This window comes from Vulpes vulpes, chromosome 3 (assembly GCF_048418805.1).
Source record: "Vulpes vulpes isolate BD-2025 chromosome 3, VulVul3, whole genome shotgun sequence".
Lineage (NCBI taxonomy): Eukaryota > Metazoa > Chordata > Mammalia > Carnivora > Canidae > Vulpes > Vulpes vulpes.
The window spans coordinates 127,181,922-127,195,036 of NC_132782.1; the positions used below are offsets into that span (position 1 = coordinate 127,181,922).

General features: G+C 36.0%; 1 protein-coding gene across 4 annotated transcripts in view; it reads left to right on the plus strand.

Annotated features, from left to right (window-relative positions):
• The window catches only part of DPYD (dihydropyrimidine dehydrogenase), a 793,145-nt gene that overhangs the window by 530,196 nt on the left and 249,834 nt on the right, over positions 1-13,115 (plus strand). For all 4 annotated transcript variants that reach the window (XM_072754539.1, XM_072754541.1, XM_072754540.1 and 1 more), the window contains one exon: positions 2,388-2,471. In XM_072754539.1, coding sequence (XP_072610640.1) covers positions 2,388-2,471 — 84 coding nt within the window. The remainder of the gene's footprint in view (positions 1-2,387; positions 2,472-13,115) is intronic.

The window sequence follows — 13,115 nt, forward strand, 5'->3', positions numbered from 1 at the left end:
AGAATGCATGCCCAGTTTCAGTTAATTTAACATTTCATGCTAATTCAGCAATTAAGGCTTTTCGAATGCATATAGTTGCTTGGAAATGGAATTAACTGCCTTTTAAGGTGATATACATCCTGTGACAAGAATATTCAAGCAGAGGCCAAAGGAATGTTCTCTGTCTCTTCATGTCACCTTGAGCCGGATTATCTCAGTTTTGAGATAATCAAAGGCCTCTTCAGATGTGTTTGGTGGGTCGATGTTTGTATATGTATGTAATACTGGGGAAATCTTGATTAATTAGTCACTAGAAAGCCTATAAAGTGGATAGGTAGTTTTACAAGGTTTTAGTTTTACTTCAAGTTTAGAAGCTTTAAGGATGTCAAATGTTATATCTTCTTAACACACTATACTAATTCCAGCCTTGGAATTAGTGATTTCTAATAAGTTATAATAGTAAGAGAGAGCAGGATCTGGACTCAGAATGCTTGGTTTCAAGACCCTACTCTCATTTATAAAATGTGATATATTAAGCAAGTCACTTGAACTCTTTGTAACCTTTATTTTATCATTTGTAAAATGGGAATAATGATCCCACTATAAAGAGCCTGGTAAACTAGGATGTTGTAAATAATCAATAAATGTTAGTTATTATTGTCTACTATAATAGCTAATGGTAAACTTCCACTTACATTTTAAGAAATACATATAATGTAAATATGTATATGAATGCCACCTACAGTTTATCTAATCCAAAATATTGTTGAACTGATTTACTATTAATTGCTGTATTTCAGCAAAATAAAGAGGTCTGAATGAAATATTTCAAATAACTAAGACTAAGAAAAGAGCAATATTGTATATAATAGCAATGTACAATCTTTTAATTAAGCTGGTAATTCCCACATGACATGGTTTTGAGATAAGTCCTATTATGTACAGTTTATACTTGAGCAGTTGGAGACAAAGGAGATTAAATGACTTCCTAAAGCATCCCCAATTCCTTAGCAGACCTAGGATTAGAACTCAGAATTTAGGCTGTGCTTTGTTCATGCTTTACCACCAAACCAGCAGGGAAAAAATAAGTAGCATGATTCATGGTAATATTGAGATAATATGAAGCATTTTAAAACTGAATTAGAAAATCAAAAGCCATAATGAAGCCATATTAGAAAATAGGCTGGATGATCAAATGAACTTTCACAAATGTGCAAAAGAAAAAGCAGACTCACTAATGAATAAAGATGGGTAAGAAAGTTAACCAAGAAGTAGCTAACTAGAAATTTTCAATTTGTTAAGGTTCTACTTAAAATTTATAAAGCACAAAAAAATAGGTTAAAATCTTGAACAATTAGAAAAAAAAAAGTGAGCCTTTGAAGAAACAGTTGTTGGCATAAAGAAAGGTCTGTGATGCACTTAAAAAGTAGTGAACTCTATTTTTAAGCCTTTGTGTGACATTGTAGACATGTTTAATGTTATGGAAACTGACTCAAGCTTCTAGTTGACCTTACTTAAAAAGAAAGTGTGGCATTGGAGAAATTCTAGAAGTTAGGTAAAATAATGTACAAATTTGAATCATTTATAGTTTATCCCCCACCCCTCAAATTACCATCTTAAACTATTAAAAAAGTGTTTTGTTTATTCCTTGAGTTTTTCATAGAAGACTTGTCAAGAATTCTATGATTCTACAAGTTGTCTATGAATACTTAGACATGAACTGTTGTGTTCATTTTCACAGGATCCACTAGTACACCAGTGAATTAATGAGTTAAATTAGAAGAAAACCTATTTAATTATTAAAGACAAAAACGATCACTCCATGTTTCTTATCATGGACCTATTTTCTATACAATACAATTGATTCTCAGTTAAAAACATTTCAAGTTTTACTTATATGCATTCCAGGTAGCCTACTACATTTTTCTTTGCACTACAACTTCCAGTACCAATTATCCAAAATTAGTAAGATTTGCTTCTATAAAAGATAGAAGCTGTGTAGGGAAGGGAAGAAAAAAAATGTGACGTCAAACAAATCTGAGTTAAAATCTCTGCTGTGTCATTTAATATCCCAGGTTTGTCTTGAACTCCCCTGTGCTTCAGTTTCCTTGTCTTCAGTGTCCTACTAATCCAAGGATTATGAGAATTAGAGGTAACAAATATAAAGCACATAGAGTAGTGAGTATCCTCTCACAAAAGCACTAGTGAATATTTGCTGTGGTTATTATTGTTATAGTAGACACTCTAATTTGAGAGTCAGAATATACCTCACAAGATAGCTGTAATGCAGGAAATGGAAGAGTTTAAATTTGACAAATGTGACCTATGCTGAGTTACCAATGATTAAAGTGTATCGAGACACAAATAAAGCTTTGCCTTTTCTTGCATTTTCCTTCCACGTCGTAAAGGCTTCTGGAGCAGATGCCCTGGAGTTAAATTTATCGTGTCCACATGGCATGGGAGAAAGAGGAATGGGCCTGGCCTGCGGGCAGGTAAGGACCTCAACAGCTGCCATCACGTATTTCTGTGTGACAGAACAGGCCCCTGTATGGATAGTAACTATACCTTAGGCAAGAAGATGTGTGGATCAGATGACTGGCTTGAGACTTCCAGGTCTGCATTGTTTAAATATTTAGTGCTTAAAAAGTGGAAAATGAGGGAAACTGAAATTACAGCAACTGTTTAGTTTTATTGAGGAAAATATCACATTATGTGCTTGACAGGAAGTAATATCATAACAAATAGTTTTTAAAAGCACTGAAGCAGAATTAGCTGATTTCAAATGCAATGTTCTTTATTCATTCCTGATGCTGATCCAGTTTCCCTGGAGCAATATACTGTACAAAATGCATTGTTCGTAGTGATTTTGTAGTAAATGGGGCACAGCACAAATTGCATTTTACATTTTTTAGCATATGATCATTATTCCCTAACTGTGTTTTGGGAGTTGCAAAAAGACTTTGATGCTATTTTTATTTTGGGATACAATAAATGGAACCTTCATGCTAAAATACTTTCAAAAACCTAATGAATAAAATGTGGAAATATATGTTAATATGTAGAAAATACTGCATCTTTATGTAACTAGATACAGTGTTGTATGTTAAGAAGCAATGTAAAAGCTTAATGCTAAAAAGGTGAGTGTTTTGCATCTAATTTGGCTTTTAAGCCCAGAGGGAAATGGTGTGAATTAAATAATATGAAATGTTGTCATTTATGACAAATTTTCTAGTCCTGGAAAGTTTACTTTTGTCTTTATATCTGGCACAGGGCCTAGTACATAGTAGGTGCTCAATTCCACCCCCCCAAGTCTTTGGGTTATTTGAATTAAACTCAGAGGCCGGAGGCCCTTAATTTGGAAGGGCAAAAATTTCTGCTTATTCCAATGAACCTAGGTTGCTATTTTCATATTAGCATTCAGGGAGGATTTTAAAGTACCTTGTAAATATTTAATTAACATTCGGAATAGATTTGTAACTTGGGAAGAAACCATTCTCTTGTAGCAGCAGGAGCAGAGGGCTTAGTCAAATGGTCTTCAAATATATCCTCTGTTGCACTAACAACAGGTTACCCAGAAGATCAGTCAAGGTGGTGACAGAACCAAGCCTCAGAATTAGTCAATAGTGGGAAAATACTGTATCAAATCATGACTTCTTTGGGGCAAGGCTTGGGTGATTGAAATGAGGTAGGCTTCTGAAAGGACAGCTGGACAGAGTCTGATGTAGTCAGGTTCTTTCTTTATCCCTTGCATGGTTCCTAAAACTTTGACCCAAGATATTTTTTAGTTACATGGAAAAAAACAGCTATGGAATATTTAAATCTGTTGACTAATTTTTTAAAGAAGGATACATTTTAATATATATTCCTTGCCACAGAAATGGCAATTATTTTGAAAATGTTGCCCAACCTTGAGCTTATTTTTTAGAGTGGGCTTTGGCTCTGTGAACACATCTCAACTTACCCAGCTGTTAAGTGTCTTAGGTGTATCCTCTCCAGAGAGTTATTTAGCTACATAAATTTTTGCACAGCCTTTGGCTGAATGAGGATACCAAGCGTTAAAATTTTGCAGTCAGAGTTAGTATTAAGATTTCTAAAACCTTTGGAAAACATATGTTCCAAAAACCATGGTACCTTACGCTGAAGGAAACTTTGGAACATTGCCGTTTCTTCTTTGGAGATCTTCTTTGGAGATGCCAAGAACAGCAACAATAAAATAAAAACAAAAACTAAACAAGACAACAACAAAAAACTAAAGCCTCCTTGCTTCCTAGGTCAAGATCTGGTTAGCAGTTGCCAACTATTAATTAGCATATAAGCCTAAATAGAGATGAGTCTCCAATATAGAGATAAGTCTGCTTAGAAGATCTGTCATTTACAGAAAGCGCCATGTTGAAGTCTCCCAGTATAAGTGTATTATTATCTAAGTGTGTCTTTACTTTGGTTATTAATTGATTGATATACTTGGCAGCTCCCACATTAGGGGCATAAATATTAATGATAGTTAGGTCCTCTTGTTGGATAGATCCCTTAAGCATGATATAGTGTCCCTCTTCATATCTTACTGCAGTCTATAACAACTAGTTATAATCTCTAAAACTAAAACCAGTCTTTATTAGCCACGTTTATAAATTTTCTTTTGAATTATATTTTCTTTTAAATCATATAATGGAAAACGAAAACATATTTAATCATTTCGTGCCAACATATTTTAAATGATTAGCCTGCCCCAGGACACAGGAATCTTCGATATTTTAAATGGAGGGAAGGAAGAATATTAATGCATTATTTAAAAAAAAATTTTCACTATAACTCTCACTCTGTAGAGTGGTAACAGGTGTGTCTAGGGCTTATTCATTTTTTTTCCTTTACTTCCTTTTTTTTCTTTCTCTACTTCCTGTTCCCATTGCCTCTTCCTTTCTCTTTGAGCTTCATAGTGTTGAACACTTGTAAGCTGGTGGCATGGGAAATCTCTACTCAGTGTTGGGGGATTGAGAAGCCGTTCCAATTCCTCTTCCCCACTGCAGTGCGATCCTCTATTCCATCTCTTGGAAACTCCTGTGTGCAAAGCATAAGAGCTGTGTGTATTGCCAGAGCCCAATAGGTGTTTGCTTCATGAATGAGACAAACTGACATTAGTCCCGTGCTTAGAATATTTGTCTATTGGAAACACTCTCTTGTATTTTTTCCACTTCTGGTGTTTCCAGAAATCATCACAATTTTAGCCCCGTGAGAAGAGGCAGAGGATCACAGTATAGTATATGTTTTCCTCTCTAACCGTGTTTTTCCTCCATTGTGTCATATATTTTCTTACAAATATTTTATAAGTGAAAAATACTGCCTTTGTATCTAAATGATTTTATATTAACTATATATGTATATGTTTAAATATATGTCTGTTTATTTAAACTCTTTATAAATGTTCCCATAAGTGACCAAAAATTGTGCAATTTTTGAACTGACAAAGCTATATAACCTCTACTCCACAATATATAGAAATCATTTATTTACAGAATTTGTGGAAATAAAGGAAATCTCAAGCTGACCTTGGGGATTTGAATTGTATATTTCCTCCAAAGTGAAACAGAAAAACCCTGATAACTTTGATGGTCAAGCAAAAGTGAAAATATGCTCTAGCTTTAGTTGTGTATACTCCAAAAGTCAGTTATATTGCAACATGAAAAAATATCCTCGTTTTCTTCTCCTCCTTATAATAACCCTCTGAAGAGGTTGAGATTTTATCCCATTGTACAACAAGAACAGCAACAATAAAATAAAAACAAAAACTAAACAAGACAACAACAAAAAACTAAAGCCTCCTTGCTTCCTAGGTCAAGATCTGGTCAGCAGTTGCCAACTATTAATTAGCATATAAGCCTAAATAGAGATAAGTCTCCAAGAACAGTTCTTAATAAATTGGTACTCCAGTGTAAGCATTGAATATTATTAGCTAAGAGCTCAGTACAGTACTAAGGTATCTCTAAAATCATCTATAGTTCTAAATTCCCATTTCTCTAAATATATAAAAACAGCAGCAAGCCTGAGTCTACTATTTAGATGTTGTAACTCTCTGGAACAAGGGAGCCTCCCTGATGTCTTAACGTTCAGAATAAAATTGTCTACGTGCAGTCTCTATACACTATTTTCCTGTGCCAACATATTAGTTTATAAATAAAAGCAAACTGTGATAAATTCTATAAAATTCAGGTAAAATGGCACCTCGTTGAGGTCTTCTCCTTTTCCTAAATACAAAGGGTTCTTACAGCATTGGCTGAATAACCCTCTTTTGTCCTTGAATTATTACTATTAACTATTAAGTATTTTTAATTCCATCCTGCAGAACCTCCTAACATTAAATTCAGACAAGAGCTGAAGAAACTGGAATAACTTTGTGTTGTTGTGTTTACTTTGTTTCTAAAACGATTACCAACATTTGAAAAATAGGTGGCTTTGACAGAAAACACCTATTTCTTAACTTTCTCTTGAACTACGGGAAGATAATGGCCACAGAGGGCCTGTGTTGCCATGCAGAAGTGAGGAAGTAGAGCTTAACTATTCTCCTTTAACACTGGATGCGGTTCATGTAAATAGCAGGAAGGGGAAGTGCTTCTGCCCAAACATGGATTTGATAAGTATGTGCCTCTCCAGTGCAACCTTCAAATATCACAACCAACCCTTCCCAGAATTTTTGCTGACTTTCTAGATCCCTGACATGGAAGAGTCTCTCAGCTGCCTTCTTTAGCCAGCAGTACCTTTAATTCTTAGACTGTTGATCAGCCACCAAAGGAAAAAATAGTTGATGGAGGCTGTGGATGGAATGTGTGAGCTAAGATGCCCTCTCTTCTCACCTTCCTGTTTTATCTTCCACAAGGCAAAAAGGAAGAGCTGAGGCAGCATGCCCCACTGGATTTCGCAGTACTAGTTGTGTAGTCCTCTTGAAACAATTGTTTTCCTGCTGTCAGAAAATGCTAATTTCTAAAACTTTTCTTAAGTTATTTTTCACACACTGTTTACTTTCTTTGCTTTGTGTCAATGATGTGGTGTAGTAAAATACAGACTTCTAGAACTGAGAGGAACCTGAAAGATTTTCCTATTTGACCCCCTTATTTACAGGAAAGGAATCGGAGACTGGGAAGATACTTAAATTGCCTTTGCTGGAGGGAACAAAATGGCAAGGCCCATAGCCATTGACTCAGTTGTCACTGACGCTCATCTGGTGCTCTGTTCAGTATTTCCTATGGGTCATTTGAGTATATCCAGATCTCCAGTTGAAAACTGAATAAGCTGGCACTGTGCCCTGGGAACTCCTGACTTCATACCTTTCTGCATACTATTGTTTGCTCTGCCTGGAGTTCATATTTTTTTCAACTGAAATTATCCAAATAGGAATCATCTGTCTACTTCTATTTTAAATGACATCTAATCTGTTAACTGAGTATGTCTTATTAGTCAACCAAACTTTCCATGAGAAAGAAAAAAGAATATATCGTATGTGAACAGATTTAAAGGTGCAAACTTAGAAGCATACTCTCGTTTGAATCTCTAGTGACCTAGAGATTGAATCCCGGTCAATGGATTTGAATTTCTTTACCTAACAATTCTAATAGGCTACAAAGATGTTATTTCCCTGGACCTTACAGAATTCCCATTTTTCAGTGGTTTGGATGCTTTCTTTGTAGGTGTGATTGTTAAATAGTGCACACCTATTTCAGTAATGATGCCTTTGAATGGGAAATCCCAAAATGGTACTATAATCAGAGGGAAGACTACTCTAGCTTCACAGTTAAAGTAATGTCCTAAAGAAAGATGGTGGTGCCACTGCTATTACCTGCTATGTCTTGCTGTCTCACAGCCCCTTCTGTTTATTTACCCACATCCTCCACGTGGAGGTAACACCAAAATGTTTAACTCAAACAGTCTTAGCATTAATTTTATCATCAGGAAATAGATCCGCAGCCCTGCTTTCATGGTGATTAGCTAAGTAAGAGCAAACAGATTTAAAAGTGGTAAATCTTAAAACGTTTACTGATCTTAAATAATTATTGACTTAAATTAAGATCACCCAAACAACACTTTGATATTTCCCTCATGATCTGTTCTATGTCCAATTTAATTTACACAAATTCTGTATGCCTATTAAAAAAAGAGAGAGAAAGGCTTTGTTTCTGTTACAACATGCCAGCATTTTTCATAAAACATTAACCACAGATTATTACTCTTACCCTTGCCAGAGAGCAGACGTCTGTCACCAGGAAGAGAATCCAAAACTAAGTGTGAGGACCACATTGCCCCAGATGTGCTAGCATCTCTCTTGGGAAATAAAGCCTTCCTCCAGCAGCTGGGTTAACAGACACCCTATCTCATATACAATACAGGGTCCAGTGAGCGATGACCACAATCCGCCTGGATCAGGTACCCATTAGATGTTTGTGGAGGAGACAATATAAAGATACTGGTTTTAAAGCCAGCACAACTGACAAGTCATAATACTACCTATATTTCCCAGAGGAATTAAATTCAGGAACTTAGGAGTATGAGACACCCTAAAGGCTAGAAGAAAGAATATGGGAGCCCTATCCATGGTAAAATACAACTGAAGCCACAGTGACCTCCCTGGCCTCTTGGGGATCTCAGGTGAGGATCACTGCTGAGTTAGATTGACTTTTTGATACTAGTCTGGTACATGCCCATGAGACATCCTGTTTCAGGTTCTTGATTCCTCTCATTCCTTCTAACTATAGCCCCTATAAAATAGCCCCTATAAAATAAATGTGTGCCACATTGTCCTAAAAGTGATGTTTAATCTTGCTCTAATTAGTGAATGTAACTGTGGGCTAGAGAGTTGGAACTAAGGTCTACAAAGTTGAAGGCTAGGCTGGCTTCAGGGCATTGAGTCCCTGAAACATCACACTCACAGGTTTGGAAGTCATTCCTTCTCAAAATAACATCATTCTATGGAGAGCTATGAGAAACGGATGCATAGAAGCTTCTGCAAAAGTGACTGAAATCTGATATTGTCCATATACTTTCGACTTATCTTGTTCTCTTTTCTTGTCCTTGCGGCATTATAATTTTAGAGGTGCTTTAAGATAAATTATCAGCTTGTTTATAAGAAAAAGTATCTCTGATCAAAAAAGAAATATTTGCTTTATACTGTATTATGTTGCCCAACTTTTATTTGAGTTTAATTCTCAACCATTTGTGTAGACTGGGTGCTTGGATAAGTAGATAACTACAGGAGATGTGTAAGAGGCAATTATGTAACTGCCAATATTTCGCCTTAAGCTAATTCTCTATGAGTTTTTCAGTTTTAGTTATTAATGTTGGTTAATGATATAAAAATGATTGCTTTCTCCCCAAAATTATAAATTTTAGCAGAAAGCAATGCCATTTAAGTTTAAATGAAATACTGCTATAGGTCAGGGAGTATCTTTGTTTATGTCTATGACACCAATCATGTGGCAGTTAAAAGAATTGTATGTAGTACAGATAGGTGGACCACTGGTGAATGGTTGCAGGAAAAACATCTTAAACATGTATATAGGGGATCCCTCGGTGGCTCAGTGGTTTGGCGCCTGCCTTTGTTCCAGGGCGTGATCCTGGAGTCCTGGGATCGAGTCCCACATCGGGCTCCCGGCATGGAGCCTGATTCTCCCTCCTCCTGTGTCTCTACCTCTTTCTCTGTGTGTGTGTGTGTGTGTCTATCATAAATAAAAATAAATAAATCTTTAAAAAAAATAAACATGTATATATCTTTTGGCTTAGTGTGGCTTTTATTGTACTCATCATTTGTTATATTCCCAACATAAAGCAGCAATAGCATTTCACAATTTTTTTAAATCACCCTCAAACGATCATATCACAGTGAGTTTGAGAGTATAGCAGAATTTACTATATCCCTGATGACGTATAGCATAAAGATAAACTGAAAATGTCTTTGACCCAAAGAGAGAGACATGGGAGTAGGGTAGGGAGAGGCTGTGATCTTAATCAGTGGTATCATGGAGAGTTTGCATAGCATAATGTCACAGCAGAATAATAGGCATTAGCAGTGCAGAGTAGAAACGATGTTGGAAACCAGAATTACTGGCAGTGAAATGAAGGGTCTAGTCACAGATCCAACTAGCCTAGAATATTTGGAAAAACTGGCAGACACGACTGAGTCATTTATTAAAAGCCACAAAAGACTCGGGACACTGCATATTAGGCTAAAAAAGCAAGCTTCTCCAAAGCCTAGTAAGCACTCAGGAGCTAAGAGATTCAGAGGCAGCCTAGTTTATAATAAGGCAAGAGAAAGGATAATGAGTAAGACAAATCAAGGGAAGGCATGAGAGCCACCACTTTCAAGAAGACCTTAAAATAAAGGCAACTTGTACCTCAGAGATAAAGTTTTTACACATTTTCCACTGGCATAGAAGGAGCCTTTTAAAGTGCAGTCAGTCTAGGGCTTCCAGTTGGGAGAAGGTGAGCAATGGCAGGAAGAAAGCACGTGGATTTGCCAGACTACTGAAGGAAATATTGCACCCCACCCCCACCCCCAGAAAAAGTAAGTCAAAGAAAGTAGGTTTATTAAAATCATGGCATTTTTACAGCCCAGGAGTATTGATTCAAGATGGAAGACTCTATGGCTTTTGTTAACTATCATTTAGCAACTCCATTCCCAGAGAACTATTACAACCACCACCACCACCACCCTAGATACACATGAGGTAGCCCCTACTGATAATAACAGATTTTATACAAATATGAAGTCTGTCTTGATGTTGATTACATTGCAGAAGTCTTAATGACAGTCATGTTTTTTAGCTATCTTTCTTTTTGTTCTTTCACACACAAAAAAAATCATTAAGTAGCAGTATGATTAATAAATATATACCCTACGAAAAAAGTTTTGTTTAAGGAGATACCAATTTAAAACATGAATATCAACTTTAGAGACTTTGAAATGTTCTGAATGTCTTTTTTTCCTCGTGTTATTTGCTATTTATGTTTTCTAGTTTGAGTGTTTTCTCTCCCTATCTATTGTTACTGAATGTATTTAGTTTTGAAAGTCCTTATAGATCAAGTTGCAAAATCAGTTATACTTAATGTATGTTAATGACCCATCAGAAAGTAGCGTAGAGATTTTTTTTTCTCTTATTTGTGAAACTTTTAGCTGTCTATCAAATGGACACAGATCTCTATTGCCAGTTTTTGTTTATCATTTTTTTTTCCTTGACTACACCAGAAATCATATGGCAACATAGTAGGCATGTCATTCCTGTTTCTGCTATAACCGTGTTTTGCCAAATGAAGGAGAACTTGGGTATATGAGGGAACAATTAGGTCCCTTCATTTCTAATATCTGTTCTCTATTCTTCTATCCCATATTCACTCTTGATTCTCTTTCTACATTCTATCACCTCAGTCTCAAACTTTTAGAGAACAACCTTTCTATTTAGGAGATATAGGTTATAGAGACGCTATAGTATTTATTTCATTACCAAATCATCAAATACTTCTCAACTTATATTCATTCAACAAGTATTTAGGCTATCTAGTATGTACCAAAAATTGTGTGAAAAGCTGAGAGTATAATAATGAACAAAAACAGACATGTTTTCTGCTCTCATGGAGCTTTCTATTTAGTAGAGCATATAATATGAAGTTTCTGGACTACTTGGAAGGGTCAAGGAAGGATTATATAAGAAAGTGATGTCAGATCTGGTAACAGAAATAGAGGATTTTTAACTAAGTGAAATGATTGTAGTGGGTTTGAGCATTCCAAGCAGTGGAAACAGCATGAACAAAAGCCTTGTGGTTGAAACAAGGCATGGTCAAGGGCAAAAGAAGAATAGGGTGCTTAGAGCACACACATATGGCACAAGATGGTGTTGAAGAGGAAAAAATAGAGGCCAGACTATAGAAGAGCTTGTAAGTCACACCTTGTTAAGCTTTTTGATCTTATCCAAACAGCAGTGGGAAGTTATTAAAAGGTTTGTTGTGAGTGTGTGTGTATGTGTGTATGTGTGCACATATATGTGTGCACAGGCCTGTGCATGTGTTTGATGGGTGGGATGGTGACAATGGTGGAGTGATATGATTGTATTTTCATTTTGAGAGAAGAGAATTAGAGGAGCATGAGAATGGGCCTAAGAAGGCTGTCTGGAATAACCTTGCAGTTGTTCATGTAAAATATAATGGTAGTTTATAGCTTAGACTAGAGAAGTGATTGTAGAGAAAAAGAAATGGATATTCCGGAGATAAGGAGTATATCCACCAGCATTTGAGGATGGGTTGGATATGGGTTTTGAGGGAAAAGCAAGTGACAAGATAGTTCTTAGCTTTCTGTTCTGTGCTGATGGAGGAATTCTGTTATTAGAACCTAAGACAGATGTATTAGCTGATATAACTGATGGTATAAGGTTGAAATTGACTTCATGATTGTCTGGATCCAGAAAAGCAGATGATGTCTTCAGCATTCTCACTGTCTCTTCCTTTCTTTTTTTTACTCCATGGTATAGTGGATGACTTATTTTTCCCCGTGATAGATAAGCATTTTTAATCCATCTAATGACCTAGCCTCAGATAAATCTATGGTTCCTCATCCCAGTTCCCAGGGGATCTCCACCTTCCCACCCCTAGACCATATACTGATAGCTGTGATTCTGATATTTTTCAGTATACTCTCTCCAATCCCCACTACTAAATTCAGCAAAAACTTTCTTTTAAATGGATCCATCCTTATTTTAAATAATTAAAAACTTACCCATAAAGCCTTTTGAATGTTAAACGTATTGGATATTCACTCTCTTATAGAGATGATAGATTTAGCATAAAGTGAAGTACAATTTTCCCAATATATAATAAATAAATAACTATATTTTGGAGATAGCAACAATGCAAGTAGTGTTACTATGATATAGATACATCCCAAGAGAATAAATTAATAATAGATGTTTATGGAGAATTACAGTTGAGTATATTCACTCAGTGTGCCTTGTATTGTAAGCCTTATGCTAGCTGTTCCTACACATGGGATCATACCCACTCGTCAGTCAACTTTGAGGGGGAAGATAAAACATTCTCCATGTTACAGAGAGCCCTGAGGCTGGAGTGACTTGCTCCATATTGAGTCCCCAGGGATTAATGTTATTGTG